The sequence below is a fragment of the Somniosus microcephalus genome, chromosome 2 (genome assembly GCF_052327205.1).
Source record: "Somniosus microcephalus isolate GS21.2 chromosome 2, FLI_Smic_1.0, whole genome shotgun sequence".
Taxonomy (NCBI): domain Eukaryota; kingdom Metazoa; phylum Chordata; class Chondrichthyes; order Squaliformes; family Somniosidae; genus Somniosus; species Somniosus microcephalus.
In genome coordinates this window covers 74,295,292-74,321,526 of record NC_140988.1, presented here as the reverse complement: position 1 = coordinate 74,321,526, position 26,235 = coordinate 74,295,292, and the positions used below count along the sequence as shown (strand labels likewise).

The following is a 26,235-nucleotide window of genomic DNA, read 5'->3' as shown; positions in this document are numbered from 1 at the left end:
CAAGACCTCCATGACTAAGTGGAAAAGTCTAATAAAATTCTGTAACAAGTACAGAATCAACAATACCATTTTTATTCAAAAATCCCAAAGTAAAGACCCTTGACAACACTAGCCTGCCCCATAAGACAAAGTACTCTGGAAGTTGTAGTGGCAGTTTTTATGCTGGGGACAGTTTGCCCCGAAACTTCATCTGGCTCCAGAACAGGAAATCTTGAGTTTTTTGACACTTATCTATATTACTGCGCTCTCTTCAGACAAAGTCAGGTGCAAACACTTGAAAAGTCATGTTAAAAATATGGGGCAATTCTATTCAGGTGCAGAATGGGGCAAATAATTATTACCCATTTTTGATGAGCTGAAGTTTATGGAGGGGGGAGAATAGGAGAACAGCCAGGAGAGCAATGGAATAGTCAAATTTGGAAGTGACATGAATGAAGGTTTCAGCAGCAGATTGTCTGGAGGTGGAACTAGGCAGCCTTTGTATTTGAGAGGATATGGGATGGGAAGAATGTGATCAATAGTCTGGAAAGGAAAGCATGGCTAGAGATGGCAGATCAGGTCAGCAACAGCAGCATCACCTCAAGGACCTGGATCCAGTGCCGCAAGAGATTCAACGACCTCACAAAGACAGCAAAGGTGAGTGTAGCCGCTCCTTTACCCATCTCTTGCATTGTACCTGGTCACACTCCCTTTCTTCCCTTCTCCAGCATTCAGAGCAATCACCATCCCTACATCACATCGCACACCACCAATTACAAGGGCACACTGTACTACCTCTCATGCTCACTCCTAACATACACTCACCTGCTGCTTGCTGCATTCACTGCTTCCACTAATGGCATGCTTTTCTCACCTGCTGTCAATTGCATAACATACACCTGCTCTCATGACTCCATCCTCAATACACATTCAAGGCACTTACCCCCCCACCCAAAACCTCTCCATTCTCTTTGCACCTTGTGTCTTCTCCCTCTCAGCTTCTGCATACAGAAGCCATACACATGCACATTCAATAAGATCATGGCTGTTCTTCGACCTCAACTCCACTTTCGCACCTGATCCCCATATCCCGTGATTCCACTAGAGTCCAAAAATCTATCTATCTCAGCCTTGAATACACTCAATGATTCAACATCCACAGCCCTTTGTGGTAGAGAATTCCAAAGATTCACAACCCTCTGAGTGAAGAAATTCCTCTTCATCTCAGTCTTAAGTGGCCGACCCCTTATCCTGAGACTATGCCCCCTAGTTCTAGCATTCCCAGCCAGGAGAAACAACTTCTCAGCATCTACTCTGTCAATCTCCCTCAGAATCTTATATCTTTCAATGAGATCACCTCACATTCTTCTAAACTCCAGAGAGTATAGGCTCAATCTACTCAATCTCTTGTCATAGGACAACCCTCTCATCCCATGCACACTCATAAATCTCTTCTCCTTCTGCAGGAGAAGACAATATACAAAATGACAGAGAGAAAAAGACGAGGGGAGCAACACCCAACATTGTTGCCCTCATCCAGGTGGAGCAGGATGCACTTGAAATAGCTGACTCAGCAAGAGCTCACAGTATTGGAGATGACGAGGCTGGGGGTACCTCTGAGCAGGGTGACTGTTTATCATGTGTAGCACAAGCAATTGCACCTTAAACCAACTTCACAATCACAGTCAGTGACCTTGCATGACTTGGGCTTGGGGATACAACAACAACAGCAACTTGTATTTATATAGCGCCTTTAATGTAGTAAAACGACCCAATGCGCTTCACAGGAGTATTATAAGACAAAATATTTGACACTGATTCAAATAAGGAGAAATTAGGGCAGGTGACCAAAAGCTTGGTCAAAGAGGTAGGTTTTAAGGAGCGTCTTAAAGGAGGAAAGAGAGGTAGAGAGGCGGAGAGGTTTAGGCAGGGAATTCCAGAGCTTAGGGCCTTGCAACAGAAGGCATGGCCACCAATGGTTGAGCGATTATCATCAGGGATGCTCAAGAGGGCAGAATTAGAGGAGCACAGATATCTCGGGGTTTTGTGGGGCTGAAGGAGATTACAGAGATAGGGAGGGCAAGGTCATGGAGGGATTTGAAAACAAGGATGAGAATTTTGAAATTGAGGCGTTGCTTAATCAGGAGCCAATATAGGTCAGCGAGCACAGGGGTGATGGGTGAACGGGACTTGGTGCGAGCTAGGACACAGGCAGCCAAGTTTTGGAGAATGATTTCAATATTAGAGAATGCATGATTAAGGGAATGGTGACCGAGGTTTCCAGGACTGTTAGTGCAGAGTGTTAAGTCCGTGAATGATTGAGACACGGACTAGCAGGAGAGAAACCAACAGAACTTTACTGGTGAAAGGCATAAACGAATCTAACAAAACAGAGGCTCTCTAGCGCCTTTTATACAGGGGTGGTCACTGCCGGTACTGCAGTCTGAGACCAGTTATTCTCTTAAAGGTACATACACAACAATTCCTCCCCTTTTAGATAAACAGTACATAACATTCATTTAACAACTAATGATAACGAATTACAATCACAATTACTGTTGCTAGATACATTGGTTAAGTTTAAGCAATTATAAGTTCAGTCTTTGAGGAGACTTCCTGATTCTGTCTGGATAACGCCTCTTTGGGGTATCAGGTTCTTCTGGCAATGTTGAGTCGGAATCAATGTCATTGTTTGGTTCATCTGCTTCCAATATTACCGGGTCTGCGGTAGCTGCAATTGGAACGTCGATTTCATTACCAGGTGTATCAGATCGTGGTGTGGAGTTGACGTTTTCCAGTGACTCTAGAATCTGGTCAGCATGTCATCTTACAATGCTCTCCCCAACGTCCACGGTATACATGAGAGGTCCTTGACGTGTACAAATCGTTCCTGGCTGCCATTTCTCAGTGCGGTAGTCCCGGGCCAAAACTGGTTGACCTATCTTAAAACTCCCGGTCGGCCTTTCATTCATATTCTGAAACTGCTTGTTCTCCACATCTCTTTGGACGTTTGGCTTAACCAAATCCAAGTGGCATCGTAGTCTTCGATTGAAGAACATCATGGCTGGAGTTTGGTTGGTAACCGCATGTGTCGCATTCCGGTAGGCAAACAAGAAGTTGTCCACCTTGTGTTGTAGGGGTATATCTTCATTACACATTGCCTTGATAGCCTTCTTGAATGTTTGGACAAACCTCTCGGCCAATCCATTAGTGGCTGGATGATATGGGGCAGATGTGTAATGCTTAACACCATTGTTCTTTAAGAACCTCCGGAACTCTTCAGACACAAACTGTGGTCCATTGTCAGAGCAAATCTGTTCAGGCAGCCCATTCCTGGCGAATATGGTTCGTAAAACTGTGATAGTTTTTTCCGTGGTGGTTGAGGACATTTTTATTACCTCTGGTCACTTTGAATGTGCATCCACCGCAATTAAAAACATCGAGTCCATGAAGGGACCAGCAAAATCAATGTGCACCCTTTGCCATGGAGATGAGGGCCACTCCCATGGATGCAGAGGAGCTTGTGGTGGGGCGTTTTGGACCTTCTGGCATCCTGCACAGCTCTTGGTCATCTCTTCGATTTCTCTATCGATTCCCGGCCACCACACAAACGCTCTGGCTAAGCTCTTCATTTTTACCCCACCCAGATGACCCTCATGAAGCTCATTGAGCACTCTATCCGTCAACTTAGGTGGAATTACTACTCTGGATCCACACATCAAGGTTCCTCTGCACACTGACAGCTGTTCTCTTCTCGGCGAGAATGCTGGCAGCAGTGGTTCGCCATGTGCTGGCCATCCCTTCACCATTAAATCATAGACCCGTGATAGTGTCGGGTCATTCCGTGTTTCCTTTTCTATGTTTGCATTCGTCACAGGGAGACATTCGACTATGGTCGAGTGGAATAACGCCATTGGATCCACTGCAAGGTCTTCTTCTTCCACCGTCGGCAACGGTAGACATGACAATCCATCAGCATTTCCATGCTGTTTAGTTCCTTTGTACTCGATGTCATATTGGTGTGCCCCTAGGAAAAGGGACCATCTCTGCAGCCGTTGTGCTGTCATTATCGGTACGCCCTTCTGAGGGTTGAAAATGGAGACAAGAGGTTGATGATCGGTTAGTAGAGTAAATTTTTGACCGTGCAGATCGTGATTGAACTTCTTCACCCCCCCCACACTAGGCTGAGGGCCTCTCTGTCAATCTGGGCGTAGTTACGCTCGGCAGAAGTTAACGAGCGTGGCGCAAAAGCTATCAGCCTCTCCGAACCATCAAGGAATTTATGTGACAGTACCGCCCCAATGCCGTAGGGAGGCGCATCACACGCCAGCCTGATTGGCAGTGCTGGGTTGTAGTGAGCCAATACTTCCTTTGAAGTGATTAAGTCCTTACTCTTCTGAAAAGCACGCTTACAATCATCGCTCCATTTCCATGCTACCCCCGTTCGTAGCAGGGCGTTCAGTGGGTGCAGAATTGTCGACAAATTCGGCAAAAACTTATGATAGTAATTCACCAACCCGAGGAATGACCTCAGCTGCGACACATTTTCAGGCGCTGGGGCCTTAACAACCGCTTCAATTTTGTCAGGGGACTTATGTAACCCCTCTTCATCAATCACGTGGCCACAATACGATATCTGTTTCTTAAAAAATTCGCACTTGGGGCGGTTGGCTCGCAGCCCATGTTCCCGTAGTCTAGTGAGCACCTGTTCTAGGTTGTTAAGGTGTTCACTGTCATCTTCACCTGTTACAAGGATGTCGTCCAAGTTACACTGAGTCCCCGGAATCCCTTGCAGGACTTGTTCCATCGCTCTTTGCCATATCGCCGGAGCCGATGCTACTCCGAATACCAATCGATGATACTGGTAAAGACCTTTGTGAGTGTTTATCCTGAGACACTTCCTAGAGGGCTCTTCAACCTCCATCTGCAAATATGCTTGTGCTAGGTCAATTTTTGTAAAATGCTTCCCTCCAGACAGCGAGGCGAAGATGTCTTCTATCCTTGGAAGAGGATATTGTACTGTGCGAAGGACAGGGTTCACCGTCACCTTGAAATCCCCACAGATGCGAATCTTCCTTGGCTCTCCGGACTTATTGGTTAACGTTTTCTTCATGACAGGAATGATGGGTGTCGCCCACTCGCTCCAGTCAACCTTAGACAACACGCCCGCCTTCTCCAGATTCTCCAGCTCTGCCTCGACGGCTGGGCGAATTGCATATGGTACCGGTCTCGCTTTGAAAAACTTGGGAACTGCATTCTCTTCTATTTTTATCGAGGCGGTTACGCCTTTAAGCGTGCCCAGTTCTTGTTGAAATACCTCTTTGGCGTTAGCTAAGATTGTTGACAATCGTCCAGGAGTGACGTCTTCATCTTTTTTACCGTCCACCGTCATTGCATGAATGGAATGCCAATCTAAGTTTATCTTCCTGATCCATTCCCGTCCCAATAACGGTGGTCCACTATTTGGCAGTATGTAGAGATACAATTTCCGTATTTTCTTGCCATTGTATTCGTCAGGCACCCTTATTTTTCCTCTGGGGTATACTTTTTGCCCCGTATACGTCGTCAAGACGATGGATGTCTCTCTCAAGGGTATGTGTGAAAATAGCCGCTCATAGTCTCGTCGATTCATGACGGTTAGCGCTGATCCTGTATCCAATTCCATTTTAACTTGGGACCCTGCTATCGTGAGAGTGACCCAAATGGTTCGGTGATCCTCTTTTGCGATTACATTGTGAAGTTTGAGACAGCTTAGTCTTCTGTTTCCGGATTCACTATCGCTCATCTGGTCTTCGGAACTACTGTCCGTCATCTTTTGTACTTTCTTGTACGGTTCCTTAGTAGCCTTTTTGTTGTCGCTGGTCTTCTTCCCAGACCTACAAACTCGTGCAATGTGTCCAATCTTTCCGCATTGTCTGCATATTTTGTCTTTGGACCAGCAGTCCTTCTGGTCATGGTTAGTTCTGCCGCAGCGATAACATTTTGCAAATCCCCGTGTCATTTCGTGGGTGCCGTATTCCTGTGGTTTTTGTTGAATTTCTGCAGCTCCCCTGGCTGCTGCTTCATACGATATTGCCACGCTGAAAGCCTTATCTAGCGTCAGCTCTTTTTCTGCGAGTAACTTCTTCTGTGTTCCTTCACTCAGGAGTCCACAGACAAATTTGTCCCGTAGGGTATCTGCCAGTCCTGCTCCAAACTGGCAGTGCTTTGATAGCTTGCGTAGTTCCGTAAGATACTCAGCATTGCTCTCATCTTTGTGCTGAGTTCTCCTGTGGAATATAAATCTTTCTGCTATCAACAGCGGTGCAGGGTTTAAGTGCTCCTGTAGAACAGCAACAATTTTGTTAAAACTCTTCGCCTTCGGTTTGGCTGGAGTAATCAGATCCCGCAATAGGCCGTACGTTCTAGCGCCCATTACGTTTAGCAATATTGATGCCTTTTTCCCCTCCGCTATTTCATTTGCCTCGAAATATACCTCGACTCTTTCCACATACGTGGTCCAGTCCTCTAATGTATTATCAAAAGCAGTGATACAGCCAGTCTTCGGCATCTTGCAAATCTAAAATGGCGCCTCCCGCGCTTTGCCTTCTTCTCCGATTTAACAAAATGGCGCCTCCCGCGCTTTTCCTTCTTCCCCGCTGTTGTTAGCGCTGCTTTCCACGGTTTCCTGCGCGTTAAATATTAATTCGTTTTCTTTTATTATCTTCCCGTCGTGGAGCGGACCCTCTGGGACACTTCCCTCCCTCTTCTGAGGTCCGAACGCTGCCCAGCTTCGAAACACCGGCCGCGCCCTGTATGCTCCACTCTCTCTCTCTCTCTCCTTGCTTCCCGACTCGCTGCCCGGCCCCGTTGCAGCCCAGGAAGGATCAGAGCACTACCGGCCACCAGCCCGATTAGCTGGGAAACCACGGACCGAGGAACCCAGCCTGGCTCTGGACAGTCTCTCCTGCAAGTTTTGAAATCGATGATTGACGGTCGACGCCCGTTTCTCGAGTTTCAATGGCCTATTTTTTTTTTCTTCTTTCTTCCGACCTTCAACGTCGTCGGAGCTGCTGCTGAGTTGCAGTTAAGTTCTTTCTAACTCGTCGCCAGTGTTAAGTCCGTGAATGATTGAGACATGGACTAGCAGGAGAGAAACAAACAGAACTTTACTGGTGAAAGGCATAAACGAATCTAATAAAACAGAGGCTCTCTAGCGCCTTTTATACAGGGGTGGTCACTGCCAGTACTGCAGTCTGAGACCAGTTATTCTCTTAAAGGTACATACACAACACAGAGGGGCTTTGTTTTAGTGTTCAGTGGAGGGGACTGAGCAGCTAAGCTGAACTGTTGTGCAATTAATTCATCCTTGCATTTCTCGCTGTAAGGTCTGGTGCTGCCTCTCCTCCCTATGCTTCAGCCTTGCCCTCAACTAGTTGTTCCTCATCAGGTGAAAAGTCGTCCTGCAATCCCATTTGGATGGCTATATTGTAGAGGATGTAGAAGGCCACAGTGACGTGGGAGACTCTCTGGTGCATATTGCAGGAGGCACCCTGGATCTATCAAGGCATTTAAACCTTTTCTTTAGGAGAACTATTGTGAGCTCAACAATCCTCCTCATACTAGCATGGCTCTCATTATATCTATCCTGCTCAAGCCTTCTGGAGTTTCAAAGGGGTGTCATGAGCCAAGCTAGCAGGGTGTAGCCCTTGTCTTCAAGCATCCACCGTCTCAAATTACTGCCATGGTGGAAAGTGGTGGGTTGTTCAGCTGCCGCAGGATGAATGAATCATGGCAGCTTCCTGGGTACCTGGTACAAGCCGGTGTGACCACATACTAGCTGTGCATTGATCAAGTGAAACCCCTTGCAGTTAATAAAGCTGCTGGCTGAGAGCAACATGAGTGCAGCCAATTACACCATGCGCCCTAGGGAAGACAACCATTGCTGTAAACCCCAGGACTCTCTTGTTCTGGCTGTTTCATCAATTGGGGAGGACATGCAATGGTTCACTCTGGCAAATAATGGATTTGCCACCTACTTGATGGCACTTACGGACCGACGACTGCGAGATGCGAGCGATATCACCCCAAGGTGTCCTGGCCAATATTTATCTCTCAACTAACAGCACTATAACAGGTTATCTGGTCTTTACCTCACAGCTGTTTGTGGAACCTTGCTGTGTACAAATTGCCTGCTGTGTTTCCTACATTACAACTACACATGACTACACTTCAAAAGTACTTCATTGGCTGTAAAGTGCTTTGGGAAGTTCTGAGGACATGAAAGGCGCTATATAAATGCAAGTTATTTATTTTCTTACTTTATATCCTCTGTAGCAGCATGGACTGAGCTTGAAGTGAAGAAATTCAGGGTGTTGGTCACCTTCACAGCCACAGGCAGGGCATGCCCCCCTAGCGCAGCAGGCTGCAGCTCTTTTTTTATTTGTTTATGGGATGTGGGTGTCGCTGGCAAGGCCAGCATTTATTGCCCATCCCTAATTGCCCTTGAGAAGGTGGTGGTGAGCCGCCTTCTTGAACCGCTGCAGTCCATGTGGTGAAGGTACTCCCACAGTGCTGTTAGGTAGGGAGTTCCAGGATTTTGACCCAGCGACGATGAAGGAATGCTGATATACTTCTAAGTCAGGATGGTGTGTGACTTGGAGGGGAACTTGGAGGTGGTGGTGTTCCCAGGCTCCTGCTGCCCTTGTCCTTCCAGGTGGAAGAGGTCACGGGTTTGGGAGATGCTGCCGAAGAAGCCTTGGCGAGTTGCTGCAGCGCATCTTGTAGATGGTACACACTGCAGCCACAGTACGTCGGTGGTGGAGGGAGTGAATGTTTAAGGTGGTGGATGGGGTGCCAATCAAGCGGGCTGCTTTGTCCTGGATGGTGTCGAGCTTCTTGAGTGTTGTTGGAGCTGCACTCATCCAGGCAAGTGGAGAGTATTCCATCACTCTCCTTACTTGTGCCTTGTAGATGGTAGAAAGGCTTTGGGGAGTCAGGAGGTGAGACACTTGCCACAGAATACCCAGCCTCTGACCTACCCTTGTTGCCACAGTATTTATGTGGCTGGTCCAGTTAAGTTTCTGGTCAATGGTGACCCCAGGATGTTGATGGTGGGAGATTCGGCGATGGTAATGCCATTGAATGTCAAGGGGTGGTGGTTAGACTCTCGCTTGTTGGAGATAGTAATTGCCTGGCACTTCTGTGGCGCGAATGTTACCTGCCACTTATTGGCTCAAGCCTGAATGTCGTCCAGCTCTTGTTGCATACGGGCATGGACTGCTTTATTATCTGAGGAGTTGTGAATGGCACTGAACACTGTGCAGTCATCAGCAAACATTACCATTTCTGACCTTATGTTGGAGGAAAGGTAATTGATGAAGCAGGTGAAGATGATTGGGCCTAGGTCTCTGCCCTGAGGAACTCCTGCAGCGATGTCCTGGGGCTGTGATGACTGACCTTCAATCACCACATCCATCTTCCTTTGTGCTAGGTATGACCCCAGCCAGTGGAGAGCTTTCCCCCCAGATTCCCATTGACTTCAGTTTTACTAGGGCTCCTTCCTGCCACTCTCGGTCAAATGTTGCCTTGATGTCAAGGGCAGTCACTCTCACCTCACCTCTGGAATTCAGCTCCTTTGTCCATGTTTGGACTAAGGCTGTAATGAGGTTGTGACACGAGTGATTTTAGCGGAACCCAAACAGGGCATCAGTGAGCAGGTTATTGGTAAGTAAGTGCTGCTTGATAGCACTGTTGATGACACCTTCCATCACTTTGCTGATGATTGAGAATAGACTGATGGGGTGGTAATTGGCCGGATTGGATTTGTCCTGCTTTTTGTGGACAGGACATACCTGGGCAGTTTTCCACATTGTCAGATAGATACCAGTGTTGTAGCTCTACTGGAACAGCTTGGCTAGAGGCGCGGCTAGTTTTGGAGCACAAGTCTTCAGCACAATAGCCGGGATGTTGGCAGGGCCCATAGCCTTTGCTGTATCCAAAGCGCTGGGCCGATTCTTGATATCACGTGGAGTGAATCAAATTGGCTGAAGACTGGCTTCTGTGAGGGCGGGGACCTCAGGAGGAGGCCGATATGGATCATCCACTCGGCACTTCTGGCTGAAGATGGTTGCAAATGCTTCAGCCTTGTCTTTTGCACTCATCTGCTGTGCTCCGCCATCATTAAGGATGGGGATATTCATGGAGCCTCCTCCTCCCGTTAGTTGTTTAATGGTCCACCACCACTCACGACTGGATGTTGCATGACTGCAGAGCTTTGATCTGATCCATTGATTGTGGGATCGCTTAGCCCTGTCAATAGCATGCTGCTTCCGCTTTTTAACATGCATGTAGTCCTGTGTTGCTGCTTCCCCAGGTTGGCACCTCAGTTTTAGGTACGCCTGGTGGTGCTCCTGGCATGCTCTTCTACACTCTTTATTGAACCAGGGTTGGTCCCCTGGCTTGATGTTAATGGTAGAGTGAGGGACATGCTGGACCATGAGGTTACAGATTGTGGTGGAATACAGTTCTGCTGCTGCTGATGACCCACAGCGCCTCATGGATGCCCAGTTTTGAGCTGCTCGATCTGTTCTGAATCTATCCCATTTAACATGGTGGTAGTGCTACATAACACAATGGAGGGTGTCTTCAATGTGAAGATGGGACTTTGTCTCCCCAAGGACTGTGCAGTGGTCACTGCTACCAATACTGTCATGGACAGATGCACCTGCGACAGGTAGATTGTTGAGGACGAGGCCAAGTAGGTTTTTCCCTCGTGTTGGTTCTCTCACCACCTGTTGCAGGCCCAGACTGGCAATTATATCCTTCAGGACTCGGCCAGCTCGGTCAGTAGTGGTGCTACCGAACCACTCTTGGTGATGGACATTGAAGTCCCCCACCCAGAGTCTGTGCCCTTGCTACTCTCAGTGCTTCTTCCAAGTGGTTTTCAACATGGAGGAGTACTGATTCATCAGCTGAGGGAGGGCGGTAGGTGGTAATCAGCAGGATGTTTCCTTGCCCATGCTTGACCTGAAGCCATGAGACTTCATGTGGTCTGGGGTCAATGTTGAGGATTCCTAGGGCCACTCCTTTCCAACTGTATACCACTGTGCCACCACCACTGGTGGGTCTGTCTTGCCGGTGGGACAGGACATACCCAGGGTTGGTGATGGAGGAGCTCTAGTTGCATAAGGTTGCATCGGTTAGCAACAACATGCCATGATAATTGAAGCCTCCTCGTGCATGTTGATAAAGGTGATCCTCAGACTGGATAACCTGTTAGGAGGGTTGGGCCTTTTGCGAGCAGGCTCCCTCACCTGCCGTACACTCTGAGGCTGCCTACTGCTGCTGCTATATGCTGAGGTCTCTGCTGCAGCTGTTGCTGCTGCCGCTCTTCTTCCTCCTCCTCTTCCTGTACCCAGTGCAAGGCATCATCTACATCACCAATTATAAACAGTGGCAGCTTCTTCAGGGTCAGTAAACTAAAGAGATGAACAGAAAATCGCAAGATTGGAAGTCACAAGAAATTCCAATTACAACAACCTCACCAGCACACAGATGCCAATGATCTAAATGGCTGTTATCTGTTTAAATCCTATTGTCTGCTCAATCTCCCACCAATCCCATTAGGTTTTATCATGCAGCCTTATTAATGGACGGGACATCCGTATTTCAGTGTCAAAATGATGTTGGAGTCCAAATTGTGTCATTGGAGCCCAATTTTCATGCCTGCACGAAGCTTCTGCCTGTCTGTAGCGGGAGCCTTGGCTGACTGAAGTGCGCCCTAGGAAAATGGCGACGGACGCAAAGTAAGCGGGAACACAACGATAAATTTGCTCTCCCAATTTTTAGCACACACCGTCTTGTCCTGTCCTGGTAGGGAGGGGGTTAAAACTCCCCACTAAGGCTCATAAATGATATAGTGACATACTAATGTACAAATTTTTAACGTATTCCTCTGAAATTTCTCTCTGCACTGGGGCTGTTAGGCCATTTCTGTAAAGTGACTTAAAACAGCCACTAAAATAGAACAACAGAGAATTTCAGGTGGATGCGTTAAGTGTCTATACACTGGTATCTCACAGTCTAATTATGAGACCTAAAGGAGTGATTCCGCAGTCTGGTGGCCCCAGCAAGGGGCAGCATCGAAGAAATGCACAGCTCGAGAAATAGTCGGTGCGTGGTCCATAATTTCCCATCCATTAAAATTTTAATGGATAGGAAATCATGGCTTGTGCACCTTCCATTTAGCCAGATGCGCTCCCTACCTTGCTGCTTCCTGCTTGGAGTGAGCGCTTGAATTGTGGAATTACTCCTCAAATTCGTTATCGACCTTAAAGAGTGATGTTACACTGTATAAGTATAATGTGGAGTGTATTTTTGGAAAGAATACTCAAAAGATAACAGCGTTGCAGGACCTTATCCTGGCATATTCCTTTAATGAGATTGGAAGTACAAGCCCTTATAACTGACTGACAGCAGGTGCACAGAAAGTTGCAGAAGCAGAACCCACCCCTACTGATCCAGTGCAGGATATAGCCAAGCTGCTGCTGGAGGCCCCAGACAGGGATAGAAAGGGCTGAGATTAATCTGATTTGGCACCTGATAATTAGGTTTCTAGTAAGCATCTAATCTCCATCATAACATCGTTATAACAGGAACATTGTTATCTTTACCCTTTAATGAACATATACAGATTAATATGTGCATATTTGATGTTTCTCCCGCCCCAACTCCCTAGCACTTTAATTAGATGGCTTACTTTTCTGTGTGCATTTAGCTTGGCTGCCGACCAATGTCTTGTGCTTCCTGACTTTGGCAGAATCACCTGCAAAATGTGTCGAGGGTTTGATCTATTGCTCCGGTATCAGGTCACACTTTAAAAATCTGTCTGCCATTTGGATGGAAAATTGCCTTTGGAACTGGTTTTCATCCCATCAGAGACAGGCTTGAAGTGATGTGATTCCCAGCTCTAAAGTAGATTGTGGGAAGCAGAGAAAAACAGGTTAGTTTCACTATATGAATAATATAAATGATAAAATATATGAGGTAAATAAGAAGTAATAGAAAATAACTCAAAAAGAGAATAAGAAAGAAGACACCAGGATAGAAGTAATAATTTCATAACTGTTAATTCACAATCTTTAAATTTTAAATGTTTTAATATTAATAATTTTTTGATCAACAACAACTGGCATTAGCTTGATAGTGCCTTTCAAATACTAAAATAACCCAAGGTCCTTCACACAGTAGTAAAAGGAAAAATAAAGAACTTGCATTTATATAGCACATTTCACGACTTAAGGACATCCAAAAGTGCTTTACAGCCAATGAAGAGTTTTTGAAATGTAGTCACTGTTGCAATGTAGGAAACATGGCAGCCAATTTGAGCACAGCAAGCTCCTACAAAAAGCAATCTTTTTTGGTGGAAGCTGTACAACATAACTTTGATCTTCCTGATGTTGAGAAAATCCTTACCAAGTGATAAAGCTACTCCATTCATTACATTATTATTTCTATAACACAAAGTTATTCATAGGGCATGAGCTGAAATACTGACCATTTCGGATGATAGTGAGTTCACGAGAGGCACTAGCATTGTGCAAATGAGAGATGGAGGACACAATCTTTGTGTTGCTTTGTTGAAGACGTCATTTCAAGCAGTACTCTGCATGAGTTTCGTATCATTAGTGAGTGTGGTTTCCATTAACCATTAAACTTGTCTTATTAGTGGAAAGCATGTGCTGGCATCGTAGAACAACTTTGTTTAAATGATTAAACCTTCCTGGTGCTGTAAACAGGGAGGCTTTATTGTGATTTGCCCATGTGTGAATTTGCTTGTGGGCTAGTTTTATATGTAATGTATTTGTTCTACCAGCCCAAACAGAGAATGGCACATTCAGAATAATTGGGAATTTGGGCAAAAATGGACCAAGTCAAAGATTTTACATTCTATTTAGTTTACCTTGTCATTTAACCCTTAAAGTGTTGGCAGCTATTTTTATGCATCAGCCGTAGAACATTGGCAGCCCTGCCAATAAAAGACTGTTTTCCATGTGAGATGCCTCATGAATTGGCTTTGCTTGTTCCACAGTCCTCCTTAAAAAAAGCTGGTTACTGATAATAGACCTACAAATTTAGGATTGCTAATCTTGTAAATCTAAACTGAATTGACTCAACAGACAGGATCTTTCGGCCCCATTTTACATGAACTTAGCTGAATCTGATGTGGTTGTGGTGGGGATTTCGCTCCCTGCTGGTCGCTTCCACTTATGTGATTTTCTGCTGGAAGTGATGGAATAACAACAGACATGTAAATACACTGGACACAAGGAACACCAACATGTTCCTGGCACCTAACGTTCTTATGGTGTGCAGGATGGAATTTACATTTTAAATTGTCCCCTTAATGGGCAATAGATTGGACTCCCTTACCCCACAAATTTTAGAATTTTTCCAAAATCTGGCCCTCCTCCCCAGCTGCCCATAGGCAGCTGGTCCCACTCCTCTGCTGGCAAATGAGCCCTTTTCAAGGTTTTTGCCTGCACCCTCTTATCTGGGAAGTCTACTCCGTGCATTGATCACTTTCAGGGTTACTTTTATTAATTTGTCAGAAAGGTCATTGACCTGAAACGTTAACTCTGTTTCTCTCTCTACAGATGCTGCCTGACCTGCTGAGTATTTCCAGCAATTTCAGTTTTTATATCAGATTTCCAGTATCCGCAGAATGTTGCTTTTGTCATATTAATCCATACTCTGGCATGGAGCTTTGCCCACTGATAATGTATTGGGAATTAGAGTGCAGGTCTCGGAGCATTTTCCATCATTGTGGTGCTATGCTGGATGCGTCAGTTCATGCTGAGGGTCATCTGTGCATTGTCTTCACAAAGGATTGCTCCTAAGGCTCTTCACACATATTAATGTGTCATTCCTGTAAATAAATCGAAGTGCAGGTAGTTTCATTAAAAGACAATTGTCTATGTTATCCATTATCTACCTCCAAAAACTAATGCTGTACATTCTAGATGCAGTTACCGAATGACCTCCTTCTGTGCTGCATGATTCTATAACCGTTTTTGAATTACATTTTGGGGGGCAATTTTCTGACTTTGCACTGGAGATGGGAAGCTTCGTCAGCACGGTGGCATAGTGGTTAGCACTGTTGCCTCACAGCGCCAGGGACCCGGGTTCAAATCCGGCCTCGGGTGACTGTCTGTGTGGAGTTTGCACATTCTCCCCGTGTTTGCGTGGGTTTCCTCCGGGTGCTCCGGTTTCCTCCCACAGTCCAAAGATGTGCGGGTTAGGTTGATTGGCCATGATAAAAATTGACCCTTAGTGTTAGGGGGGATTAAATACACGGGGTTACGGGGATAGGGCTTGGGTGGGATGGCTGTCGGTGTAGGGACCGGGTGCTAGGTCTCGTTGAATCTCGTTGAATGGCGGAGCAGGCTCGAAGGGCCGAATGGCCTACTCCTGCTCCTATCTTCTATGTTTCTATGTTTCAGCCGGGAGCGCTTATTGTAAGGTGTGTGCTCTGCACGGTTTTCCGACCATTAACTCCCATCAGAAAACTACCACTTTTATCTAAACGTTGCAGATGAGTCTTCATTTTGCAATGCAATCTGAGATCTGGGGAATAGATTCCACTAGTCGCTGTGTGCACTAACATTGTAAACCGGCGAGGGAAGATTTTCTCTGGTCACTATTTCCAGTGAAATCATAAATGCAAAGGACAGAGGAAGGAAATCTAATCTGTAGGAAATAGGGAAAATGGATGTTGGATGATTATTGGTATCTTCTCCAGGTTTGCAGAGTGTACAACACTGACGCAATTTGTACTACAATATTACACCTGCAAGTCACACTCAGATTGTAATGCAGGCAGTGTTATTTGCTTATTGTTAAGTGAAGTGCTGTTGGGTTAGCTGTGCCTTGGCTCCCCTTAGGATATACTCAGCAAATGGTAGTGTTTTTATCCATATGTAGACCTGTGATTAAAGGAATATTCCAGGCAAGGCTCCCACGCCCTGGTACGTATTTAGCAGTTCCCAAAGTAACACAAAAGATTACATTTGTCTGCCTTTTTCTTTCTAGTTTTTGTTGTTATACAATATCTGCGCTTCTTTCTGGATTGGTGTAATGTTCAGAAATTACACAGCATGATGTGTGATGGCAGGTTTAAAATTTCACCATTTCTGAGCTGGCCTGAAATCAAAGTTTGTTTCTCCCCTGGGAGACAGGCACACTTTTCATCTCATCCCTTTAAAAAATGATGGTGGTGATGCACAATGCTATAGTTGCTGTATGTACACGCAGGTCTCTGTGTTTGATATTTAAGTGTCTTAAAACAAAATGAAACATTTCTATTTATTTTTTTCTCTTTTACATTCAGTGGTGTAAACCGTCTGCCTTACATTATAGTGAAGTAGCTATCTGCCCAAGATGCTTTATTCCAGATGGTTCAGGATTCAGATAATTCAAATTTAAAGGAGCCAATCTGAAATCAGAAAGAATCCAAATGTTTATCACAAGGGATGTGTATACCAGATGATGTCTTGAGTTTAAAGCAACTGTGTTGGCTGGGTCTTTTGTATTACTGTCATAGCACAACAATTTATGTGTATATTAATCCATCTGGGAAACAATTTGATTGAAGGCAGAGTGAGCTGACAGAGAAGAGATAGAGATAGATAGAGAGAGAGAGACATAAGGGAGAAAGATTACCAGAGAAAGAGATTGAAAGAAAATATAGAAAGCAAAAAGTAGGGAAGTAGAAAGAGAGAAGAAGTAATGTGAGAGAGATAAAATAGAAGGGAAAGTGAGAACGGGTGGGGGAGAGAGAAAGAAAAATTGAGAAATTAGATTACTGTTTCTTGAAAGGAATGCTACGTTTTCAAAATAAGCCCCCTGATGATGTAACTTTTAGTGTGATGCCCTGCCCGGAAAGATATATATATAGAGTTTTATTGTAATTGGTATTTCTCCACATGATTATCATTATATTTTTAGGCACTCAGAAAATCTTGCCAGAGAGTCTCCATTTTTTTTGGCTTGATCTCTAATACAGAAGGCTGTCTGATTCCTTAGATCCCAGCCCATTTGACTATATATCTGTAACTCAGGAGCTGAATAACATGGGTGGGGCTTATCAGCAGCTGGTGGGAATCTCTGCTTCTCCGGTAACAAATTGCTTCTCTGATTACAGGGTGCTGCTGTAATGATCTTCACAATGAATATTTCTCCCATTACTTGAAGTTTTAAAATAATGATTTCAGGTAGACTCAGCAATTTATATAGTGACTCATTGATTTTGATTAAAAACTGATTTTGTCTATATGTAACTTTAATAGGAAAGTATATGTCTGTCTTTGATCCCAGAGCAGAACTGGTATTGAAAGCTTTTAAAGAGTCTGAAGCTCATGCAATCATTCTTCTTGCAGGACGATGGTTGAGAGGGGATGGGGAGAATAAATGAGCTAGTATAAGTAGATTGCTGCAAGATTTGAGAAGGGCAAAAATTATGTACTTTTTCATATTTGCTTTTGTTTTTACAGCCTAAACTGAATAGGAACAAGCTACCCATGGCAACTACATTCAAAACGGTAATGCTGTTGTACTGAAGTTCTTTTTTTTGCACTTAGGTCTACACAGCGAATGCTGTCAGTTATTCCTGGCAAGTTCAAAGTCTGCATGCACTGTCTGCACTTTAAGCCATTTTCCACATAAAAGATTGACACAATCTATCATAAATTTGGAAGGATTTTAGTCGGTACATAATAAAACAATAGCAACTGTTATTCCTTGGCTGTCTTCCCCTCTCTTTATTCACTTTAAGGACAAATCTGCTGTGCATTCCTACCTCTTTTCCCTTGCTAGATCAAGTATTCCTGAGGTGAAAAGTCCAAATGAGGTTTTGAAACATACTGTACGAGTTTGGCTTTGAACAGATTGGCATAAATCTTTATGCAGAGTAAAGTTGAAATATGTTGCAGCTGTTTATAGGTTATGGGAGATAAGTTTTAAATGTTGCATCTATATATATATGTGTATATATATATATATATGTGTGTGTGTGATATATATACACACATATATCTATATAAAATATCCCAATGAACTCTAGTTCTAAGCCTGAAATGATAGATATAACACAAGATGAAACAAAATGAAACCCACTGTGTCTGTTTGATATCTCTTATTACGTGAAGGACTGATTAGAGTAGCGAAAAACATTAAGGCAGAGTTCTTGCCAAAAGACAGTCTTGTGAAATGAGACGACATAATTATAATCCATTACATGCACATGCAAGTTCACATGTACTTAAAAGGAAGGCAGAAAATATTCTGTAAATATATTTTAACATGTTCTATGTCTCCCAAAAATCCTCCAACCCTGCAGCACACAAGCTCGTACAATTACTCCACCTGTTTGGAACTTCAGAACAATAGTTTTTGTTTTAAATGTGTAAAACCTGAAACTTGTGCAAATGCTTTTATCTCTGAGAAACCACAAGCCTGTCACAATTAGAACTGCATTTGCTGGGGTCAGGTTTTACTAAGATTGTAAAAACATATGCTTAATCCTCTGAGGGCTGCAATAGCATTTTAGCTAAAAATGAACAGAACCAAAACAAAATTCAAGTGGTCCAATTATAATCATTTTGGGTTTAAAGGCACTTATCTTTGTAAATGAGAAAAAAAATATCTTACCTCACATGCATCTGAGATTTTGTATGTGCTTTACTGCACACACCAGGCACAAACAAGCTTCCCCTGTGCACCTGCTAACCATTTTGTTGGATCCAACCATACCATCATGCTTGTTGGTTAGTGACCAGCTAGCATGACCAGTGAGAGCTAGAATGTAAAATCTACTGTACAATTCCACGAGTAAGTCACACTGGGGCATATTTGAGTTGATGGGCTTGGTCCTGCCAGTGCAGTGTATGTGAGCAGGGAGCTATGAAAGTGAGTGCAAAATGCCTTTTGCAGGAAGCCCCGACAGCTCATACAAAGCACAAGCTTCTGGCTGGCCCAAATCACTCCTGCACAAAAATGTTATTCAAATAATAAAATGTCCTTAATACTTAAATATTACAGTGAATGAAAATTGAATGTTAATGGGGTAGAAATTTATTTTCGGGCCCAGACTCGGTGACGCGCAGGCAGCGCACGCCCCAGCTTTGAATCCTTAGGCCAGCCAGAAGTTGGGCCTCAGGCTATTTAACATTTTATGCAGGATCTGCTGGCCACTGTTGCGCCTGCACAAACAGCTTCCACATTGAAAATGCTGAATATCAGGCTGCTTGCCTCGCTGACAGCAGCCCAATGGTAAGTCCTGGGAGGGCAGTTGAAGTGGGTAACGGGGACAGGGGCGATCGCAACAATGGTGGAATTGGTGGATCACTCCTGCACTCTTTCATTGCCAGCTGCAGGGGCTGCTGAAGGATTCTGAGCAGGGCAGGCCCGGCACCTGCTCTGCTCATCATAAACAAATTATACAGAGGGCTCCTTCCACAGGCCCCCTAATTACCATATGCAAGGGGCCTTACGCCTGTTTTAGGCAGGTGCCTTGCTGGGACGGCTACCAAATAGGCCAATGTGGTGACACGCCACCATTGGACATAATCCGCTCACGGCGGCACGGACAGTTTACACAGGCGCACTGCCGGCAGCAGCCGCCCCCAGCCGGGGGCCCTTTCCTCCGGCAACTTGTTTCCCACAGGGACAGGCTGCCGGGAGCACTTCCTGTCTGGGGAGTATTTAAGTGGTTGCGCGGGCTTTTCAAGCTCTCTCTTTGCCATGATGTAGATTAAAGCAGTTGTGTTTCACCAACTCTGGTCTCGACTCCCACGTTTGCCGCGGTATCTCAACACTGGTGACCCCGACGCTAGCATGGCGGATACAAACGCAGTCACGGTTAAACTACCGGACTTTTGGGAGAACCCGGCCAAGGCCTGGTTCGTTCAAGCCGAGTCCAGATTCCGGCTGAGAAGCATTACAGTCGACGCCACGAAGTACGACTACCTCGTCGCCTCTCTCACCTACGCCACAGTTCCCAAGGTTTGGGCAGCGCTGCAGGATCCACCAGTGGAAGGCAAGTACGAACATCTGAAGGCTGCGCTTCTTAAAAAATTTCAGGCGCCCTCTTACCAGCGCAACTGCCAACTCCTCGACCTCCCAGGCCTTGGTGATGCTTCACTGTCGGACCTGCTTTCCCACATGCTGTCCCTCTCGGACGACAAAAACCCCGGCGCCCTCTTTCGCACGCTTTTCATTCGGCAGCACCCCGCCAGCATCCGCCCGCTCATTGTGGAGTCTGGCTCCACGGACCTGAATGAGATAGCCGAAAAGGCCGACCGGCTGCTCTCCGCGCAGACCGCCCGCGACGTCGCGCCCGACCTCGCAGCAACAACCACGCGGTCTCCCCGGCCCACTAGGCCCGACCGCCCTTCCACTCCGGGTCACTGCTACTACCACACCCGTTTTGGCACTAGGGCCCAACGCTGCACGCCACCGTGCACTTTCAAACCACCCCCCGCACCGGCCCCCACGATGGCCGCAGGGCAAAAGGGGCCCCTACTGTATGTCACCGACGACAGCACCAACTGCCGATTTCTGTGCGACACAGGAGCCCAGCACAGCATCACTCCCACCTCCGCCCTCGAAATCCAACGCGGCGCATGGGGTATCACGCTGGCCGCAGCCAATGGCTCTGACATCCGCACATACGGCACCCGCATGGTCACGCTCGACCTCGCAGGCCGCCGCTACCGCTGGGAGTTCCTCACAGCCAAGGTCCTCTGCCCACTCCTCGGCGCCGACTTCCTACGCACCCATGGCCTCCTTGTCGACATTCCAAGGCACCGCCTCGTCGACATCAACACTATGGCCCCCATCCCTGGCGCATTCACCCCGGCCCGTTCGGCGGGCCTGACGACCTACTGCCTCGCCAGAGCCACGGACGACTACTCGGCACTTCTAGCTGAGTTTCCCGCCCTCACCAACCCGACCTTTTCGGCCAAAGCCGCCAAACACGGTGTGGAGCACTATATCCCCACCGCCGGCCCCCCGGTCTCTGCTCACGCCCGCAGACTCAACCCGGCCAAGCTGGAAATCGCGCGGGCCGAGTTCACCACCATGGAGCAACTCGGCATCATCCGCCGCTCCAGCAGCCCTTGGGCCTCGCCCCTCCGCATCGCCCCCAAGCCCGGCGGAGGCTGGCGCCCCTGCGGGGACTACCGCCGCCTCAACGACGCCACCACCCCCGACCGATACCCGGTGCCGCACATCCAGGACTTCTCGGCCCGACTGGCCGGACGAATCGTCTTTTCCAAGGTCGACCTGGTGCGCGGTTACCACCAAGTCCCCGTACACCCCGCGGACATCCCCAAAACGGTCGTCATCACCCCATTCGGCCTGTTCGAGTTCCTGAGAATGCCCTTCGGCCTCAAGAATGCAGCCCAGGCTTTCCAGCGCCTTATGGACTCAGTCCTCCGGGACCTGAACTTCCTATTCGTCTATCTAGACGACATTCTCGTGGCCAGCTCCTCCCAACAGGAACACCTCGAACACCTTCGCATCCTGTTTGGGCGCCTAGCCCAACACGGGCTCATCCTCAGCCCGGCGAAGTGCCAATTCGGCCTAGCCGAGATCGATTTTCTCGGCCACCACATCACCCCTGCTGGGGCCATCCCCCTGCCCAACAAGGTGCAGGCCGCCCAGCAATTCCCCCGCCCCAAAACCATCAAGGGCCTCCAGGAGTTCCTCGGGATGGTGAACTTCTACAACAGGTTCATCCCCAGAGCAGCAGCCCTCATGGAGCCCCTATATGACTCCCTCCGAGGTAAATCCGGCAAGATGGCCGTAGCCTGGACCACTGACACGTCAGCCGCCTTCGACGCCACCAAAAATGCGCTCGCCGACGCCACCCTGCTCGCGCACCCGAGGGCCGATGCCCGGGTCGCGCTCACCACCGACGCCTCCGACCACGCGGTCGGAGCTGTGTTCGAGCAGTGGGTCAATGGCGCGTGGCAGCCACTTGCCTTCTACAGCCGCCAACTGCGCCCCCCAGAGGTCAAATACTCTACTTTCGACCGCGAGCTCCTCGCGCTCCACCTGTCGGTCCGCCATTTCAGGTTCCTCCTGGAGGGCCATCCCTTTACCGCGTACGTGGACCACAAGCCGCTCACATACGCGATGGCCAAGCACACCGAACCCTGGTCCGCTAGGCAGCAATGCCAGCTCGCGGCCGTGTCCGAGTTTACCACGGACATCCAGCACGTCTCCGGTAGAGACAACGTTGCCGCCGACTGCCTTTCCCGTCCCACCATCTGTGCGAATCACCTCGCGGTCGACTACGCACAACTAGCAGTGGCCCAGCTCACGGACCCAGACCTCCTCTCGGCGGCCACCAGCCTGCCAGGGCTACGCCTAGCCAAGGTCGCGCACGGGCCCGAAGCCACGGCAGTCACTTGCGACGTCTCACTCGGCCAACCCAGGCCGGTCGTCCCTGCAACCTGGCGCCGCCGCATCTTCGACGCGCTCCACAGGCTCTCCCATCCGGGTTCCCGCGCATCCGTCAAACTCTTCTCCCAGCGCTTCGTCTGGCGCGGCCTCAGCAAAGATGTTCGGACTTGGGCCACCTCCTGCCTCGCCTGCCAACGGGCTAAGGTACAGCTGCACACAAAAGCATCCCTGGGAGATTTCGAGGTACCCAGCCGCCGCTTCGACCACGTACACGTCGACATCGTCGGTCCTCTGCCGCCATCGCAAGGCCAAACTTATCTCCTCACGATGGTCGACCGCTACACATGCTGGCCTGAGGCAGTGCCGCTGACCTCCACCACCACAGCCGACATCGCCAGGGTGTTCGTTAACACCTGGGTCGCGAGGTTCGGCGTACCGGCTGATATAACCTCCGACAGAGGCGCCCAGTTCACCTCCGAACTCTGGACGGCCACAGCACGCAACCTCGGGGTGACGCTCCACCGAACCACGGTGTACCACCCGCAGGCCAACGGGCTTTGTGAACGCTTCCACAGGTCACTCAAGGCCTCACTCCGTGCCGGCCTGCAGGACAGTACCTGGACTGACCGCCTACCGTGGGTGCTACTAGGCCTACGCACCGCGGTCAAGGAAGACCTCCAGTCCTCAGCAGCGGAGTTAGTCTACGGACAACCGCTGCGCGTACCAGGCGAATTCCTCCCGGAGGCTACCACGCCTTGGTCGGCCGAACAGCAGCGGCTCAACTCTTTCTCTTCCGCTCAACAGTTCGCCCCACTTCCGGTCAACCGACACGGCGAACTCGCACCTCACGTCCCGCCAAACTTACAGCAGGCACGCTTCGTCTTCGTGCGACACGACGCACACCGTGGACCCCTGCGACCCCCGTACGACGGACCGTACGAGGTACTACAAACCGGGGACAAGGTCTTCAAGCTGCGACTCGGCGACAGGGTCGAAACAGTCTCCATCGACCGGCTCAAACCAGCACACACAGAACCAGGAGAACAGGTCCCCGTGGCCCGACCTCCAACTAGAGGCCGTCCCGCCAGCAAGCCAGCACAGCCGGCGGCGAACCGCCCGGCCCCACCAACTAGACTGGCGACCACTCAGAGCCGCTCCGGCAGAACCATTAGACCACCGTCACGACTCGTCCACTCCTCCTAAGCGGATTCTGGGGGGAGCTCTGTGGCGACATGCCACCATTGGACATAATCCGCTCACGGTGGCACGGACAGTTTACGCAGGCGCACTGCCGGCAGCAGCCACCCCCAGCCGGGGGCCCTTTCCTCCGGCAACTTGTTTCCCACAGGGACAGGCTGCCGGGAGCACTTCCTGTCTGGGGAGTATTTAAGTGGTTGCGCGGGCTTTTCAAGCTCTCTCTTTGCCATGATGTAGATTAAAGCAGTTGTGTTTCACCAACTCTGGTCTCGACTCCCACGTTTGCCGCGGTATCTCAACACCAATGAATTTAGCAGTGGCCTGAATGCACTGCTTCATTTTTCAGTGTTCCACCCGTTTTACATCTGAAAAACTGGTGCAATGCATACTAATTTCTAGCCCAATATGAGCACTAACGTGATTCCCCAATTTGCTCAGGGAGACTGCGCTGTGCACACAGCTTGTCATACAGAATGGGTGAAGTACACGAGGCACATTGTGGGCTTTCAGCAAGTCATTCCCTAAGGGGAGATTTGCTGGATTTTTTAAAGGGGTATCTTTGAATGCTGATGTTAACTTTGAATTTTTGAAAGCTGCAGTAGTGATCATTGTGTTACTGCAATTTTCTTTAATCTCTTTTGCTAGATTTTTTGTCGCAAGAATTTTGATTGCTACAGTTAAAAATCTGGAAGTGGAAACTTTTGGGTATCTCTCTTTTTGTGCTTTTGGATCAAGAAGAAGTGGATGAAGAAAAAGATGTGAAGCACGTTCCTTATGCCAGGGGTCAGCTTCCATTACGCACACAGCCATAACTACAGACCCAGGCAAACCTACCTAGGAGTGTCTGAAAATATCTGTCTTCATCGGCTTCGCTTCACCAAGGAGGCAGTGATGAAGTTTTGCCGTTTGCTGTAATTTGACCTGTAGACAACCTCCACCACCAGCAGCAGTAAAGGTGATCACAGCCCTGAACTTGTATATTTCTGGCCCATTCCAAGATACTCCAGGAGACATCAGCAACACCAGTCAGGATGCAATGCATAGGTGCATTAAACAGGACATTGGTGCATTGTTTTCTAGGACAAATATCTTCAACACTTTCATAATGGGATATTGGTAGCCCAATGAGAGGGCAATGTAACTTTTCTGTAATTAAGGTTTCCCTAAAATCCAGGGCATTATTAATGGCACCCATGTGGCAATCTCTTACACACAATGTCACATACTTCATGACCACAGAAGGTTCCACTAGATTAATGTGTAAATAGGTGGTCAGTGACCAGCAACACAGGATCATGTAGATGAATGAACACTTGCCAGGAAGAGGTCATGAATTCTTTATTTTAAGACATTTGTCTGTGCATGAGCTATTTGAAGGAGAAAATGGACTGGAAGAATGCTCCTAAGAGACACCATTGTGACAGCCATGACCAGCAGCTGAGCAAAGATACAGTGAGGTGCATGCAGCCAGCAGGATCATTATTGAGCATCCTTTAAACATTGTCCTGGCATTGAGCAGCCTAACCAATGGTCCTTAAAGGGACCGTTGCTGGCTGCTCCAAAAACGGCGCAGCAAAGTTTCTAGGTTATATATTTGTGGAGCTAGAAGGAGTAGGAGTGCTGCCACTCTGGGGTTGTCCCTCTCTGTGTTCACCTCCTCCCTTAGGACTACATGTGGGTATTTGAACCACCTGCCCTTACTTCAGAGGAAAGCCTGGAAAAACAGTGTAAGTGGCTAATTATGCATTCTCTCCAGGTTTCTGATGATCTCCTGCTGAAGCTACAGCAGGAGTATTGAATGAACTGCAGGCGTAAGTTCAACTGACATGCTAGCCATTACTGAGAGATGGCTGCAAGACGGTCAGGACTGGGAACTAAATATACCAGGTTATAGCGTCTTCAAGAAAGATAGGGAAAGTGGTAGAGGGGGAGGAGTAGCCTTAGTGATTAAGGATGAAATTACTTCAATGATAAGAGAGGATATAATGAGAGGTAAGCAGGCAGTGGAGACTTTATGGGTAGAATTAAGAAATAGTAAAGGATTTAAGACTGTAGTGGAAGTTGTGTATAGGCCCCCTGGTAGGAACTGTGAAGTGCTAGATTGTATAAATGCAGAGATTAGACAAGCATGTAGTAAAAGCAGAGTGGTTTTAATGGGGGATTTTAACTTTCATATAGATTGGGATAAGCAGACTAGCACCTGTCACAAAGGTAGTGAATTTCTCAAGTGTGTCCGGGATAGTTTTTACAACAATATGTCCTAGAGGCAACAAGGGGACATGCCATATTAGATTTAATCATCAGTAATGAGCCAGATTTAGTTAACAGCCTTACTGTGCGTGAACATTTATCCAATAGCGATCATAACATGATTGAGTTCAACATAGTGTTTGGAAGGGAGCAATGCGAAACAGCTACAGGTAGACTATCCTTTATCCGAAAACCTCGGGACCAGCCGTGTTTCGGTTTTCGGAAAATTTCGGATTTCGGAAGGTATTTTATAAGACTGGGAAATTTGTCGGGGGTGGGTCGGCGGGGTTCTGCGGGGGGGTCGGCGGGGGGTCGAGGGTGGGGGTCGGCGGTGGGGGTCGTCGGGGTCGGCGGTGGGGGTCG

General features: G+C 47.7%; 1 protein-coding gene across 3 annotated transcripts in view; it reads left to right on the top strand.

Moving 5' to 3' along the window:
- Positions 1 to 26,235, top strand: part of pdgfc (platelet derived growth factor c) — a 504,030-nt gene that overhangs the window by 382,980 nt on the left and 94,815 nt on the right. For 2 of the 3 annotated variants that reach the window (XM_086010449.1, XM_086010431.1), the window contains one exon: positions 17,511 to 17,558. The exons of the other annotated variant lie outside the window; for it this stretch is intronic. In XM_086010449.1, coding sequence (XP_085866575.1) covers positions 17,511 to 17,558 — 48 coding nt within the window. The remainder of the gene's footprint in view (positions 1 to 17,510; positions 17,559 to 26,235) is intronic. 3 annotated transcript variants of the gene reach the window in all.